The following is a 2,506-nucleotide window of genomic DNA, read 5'->3' as shown; positions in this document are numbered from 1 at the left end:
ATTGCACCTGCAGTAGCTAGGAAAGGTCTACCAAGTATGATCGGAACATTCACATCTTCTTCCATCTCCATCACAACAAAATCACATGGAATGAAAAACTTACCTAATCTGAGGGGTACATCCTCAAGTACACCCAAAGGAAACTTCACTGACCTGTCTGCAAGTTGTAGAGATATTCGTGTGGGTTTAAGCTCACCCAGCTGTAGCTTCTTACATATGGACAACGGCATAAGACTCACACTTGCACCTAGATTGCATAGTGCCCTATTGATCTAAATATCTCCAAGATTCACTGGAATTGAATAGCTACCTGGATCTCCTAATTTCTTAGGGAGAGTGTTCTGCAAAATAGCACTACACTCTGCATTCAAAGCAACAGTAGTATTGTCTTCTAATTTCCTCTTGTTAGATAACATATCTTTTAAAAATTTTGCATAAGAAGGTATCTCAGATATGGCATCTAGGAATGGAATATTAATATGAAGCTTTTTAAGAATATCGAGGAACTTACAGAACTTTTTCTCAAGTTTAGCTTGTGCTAACCTTTGAGGAAAAGGAATCTTGGGCACATATGGAGCAAGTGGCTTTAGTGGTGTTTCCTTTGATGCCTCCTCAACCCTAGCATCTTCTACTTCATTCTCACTTGCCACTGCTTCTTCATTGACCTCCCTTGATGGCTCCATGGTAGGAGGATCGTCCAACTGCCTTCCACTCCTTAGGGCTACAAAATTCATTTGGGCTCTTTGAGGTTGTTCTGTCTGGCCTGGGAAGGTTCCTGGAGTCTTTAGAGCTTGGTTAAATTGGTTGGCCAATTGGCTTATCTGATTCTCCATAAGTTTACTCTGGGCTTGCAACTGTTGGATAGAGCTATTTTGATGTTGGATGGCACTGTTTGTTGCGGTTATGAAGCTCTCTAAGGTCACCTCTAGGCTTGATTTTTGAGGTTTTGGTTGCATAGGTTGTTGGGCATTGGGTGGTTTCTGTTGGAAGCCTGGTGGTGGTTGGTTGTAGGTATTGGGTTGAGGTGGTGGTGGAGGGTTTTGTTGCGCTTGGGAGTTTTTGTAGGAAAAGTTGGGATGGTGTTTCCATCCTTCATTGTAGGTGTTGGAATAAGGGTCATAAGGCCTCTTTGGGTTAGAGGAGTATAAAGCATTGGCTTGCTCGATTGACATCTCTTCCGCATTCTGCGAAATCTGTGGGCAATCTGGAGCAACATGACCCTGCACATGACATAACTGACACAACTCCTGTGGGGTGTTAGAAGTTCCTACTTGGAACTTATCAAACCTGCTTGTTAGTGCCTGCACAGAACTAGTTAGCATAGTTAAAGCATCAACATCAAGTTTACCTCCCTTTTTCACAGTGTTTCGGCCTCCAGGATGATAGTTATCATTGGCCACCATCTTCTCTATGAGCTCCCTAGCTTCAGTGGGGTTCTTTGTCAAGAGAAAACCTCCTGACGCAGCATCTATGTAAATACGGAACTCATGAGTCATGCCATTGTAAAGGTCTACATCAAAATCCAATCTGGAATGCCATGGTGAGGACATTGTCTCTGCAATCTTTTAAATCTCCTCCAAGCCTCATAGAGAGACTCAACATCTGACTGCTTAAAAGTTTGTAGCTCATTCCTCAATCTTGCAGTCTTCTCATTCCCCAAAAACTTCACTAGGAAGGCCTTCACTAACTTGTCCCATGTATCGAACGAGCCAGTGCCTTCATCTCTTAACCACTCCTTTGCCCTGTCTCGAAGTGAGAAAGGGAAAAGGCGTAGTCTGATTGCATCATCTGTAACACCATTCAACTTCATAGTGTCACATTTCTCCAAAAAGTTATCTATATGACTTACGGGGCAATCATGTGGTAGCCCTGCGAATGAATCATTGGAGATGAACTGTATGAACTGTGGCTTGAGCTCGAAGTGCTGAGCCGTGACTGGTGGTCTTATGATGCTTGAAAGGATTCCGGTAGTCGTATCAGGAATACCGTACTCCAAGAGGGATTTCGTTGGTTGGTCTACCATGTTTCTCCTGCGTCTGTTCCTTGTTCTCCTTCTTCTTATAGTTGCCTCGATCTCAGAATCAAATGGTTCAAGATCTTCTGAACATGAGCTACGTGTGGGCATGTACAAGAAAAACTAGAGAAAAGTATCAAAAACACAAGGGAAAATAGCCGAAGCAACGAAATAAACTTAGTAAAGATGAATCACAAATAATTCTAATGAAACCGTTAGTCCCCGGCAACGGCGCCAAAATTTGGTAGGCGTGTCGCGTACCTATCAAAAATAACCTAACTGACCAATACTAATGTAGACTGGCAAGTAAGGGTCGGATCCCAAGAGACTAAGGTTCAAAAATAATTAAATAGACTCGAATTTATACTAAGCAAGGATCAATTATAATCAATTATCTACGGAACTAAGTATGAGAAGAATTCGAAAATAAACTAAATAAGATGATTAAATCAAGTACTTAAAACATCCAAGATCTAGTCTCACCACAATTAT

General features: G+C 41.9%; 1 protein-coding gene across 1 annotated transcript; it reads right to left on the bottom strand.

Annotated features, from left to right (window-relative positions):
• Window positions 1-272: 272 nt before the first annotated feature.
• LOC110683233 lies at window positions 273-1,496 on the bottom strand. The gene has a single exon (XM_021859575.1). The coding sequence runs from the start codon at window positions 1,494-1,496 to the stop codon at window positions 273-275; it is 1,224 nt and encodes a 407-aa protein (XP_021715267.1).
• Between the last annotated feature and the right edge of the window lie 1,010 nt (window positions 1,497-2,506).

The sequence above is a fragment of the Chenopodium quinoa genome, unplaced genomic scaffold (assembly GCF_001683475.1).
Source record: "Chenopodium quinoa cultivar QQ74 unplaced genomic scaffold, ASM168347v1, whole genome shotgun sequence".
NCBI classification, from domain to species: Eukaryota; Viridiplantae; Streptophyta; class Magnoliopsida; order Caryophyllales; family Amaranthaceae; genus Chenopodium; species Chenopodium quinoa.
This window is presented reverse-complemented; position numbering and strand designations above follow the sequence as displayed.

Excerpts from the sequence above, each read along its gene's own strand:
- LOC110683233 (XM_021859575.1), bottom strand. The coding sequence starts at position 1,496 with ATGACTCATGAGTTCCGTATTTACATAGATGCTGCGTCAGGAGGTTTT.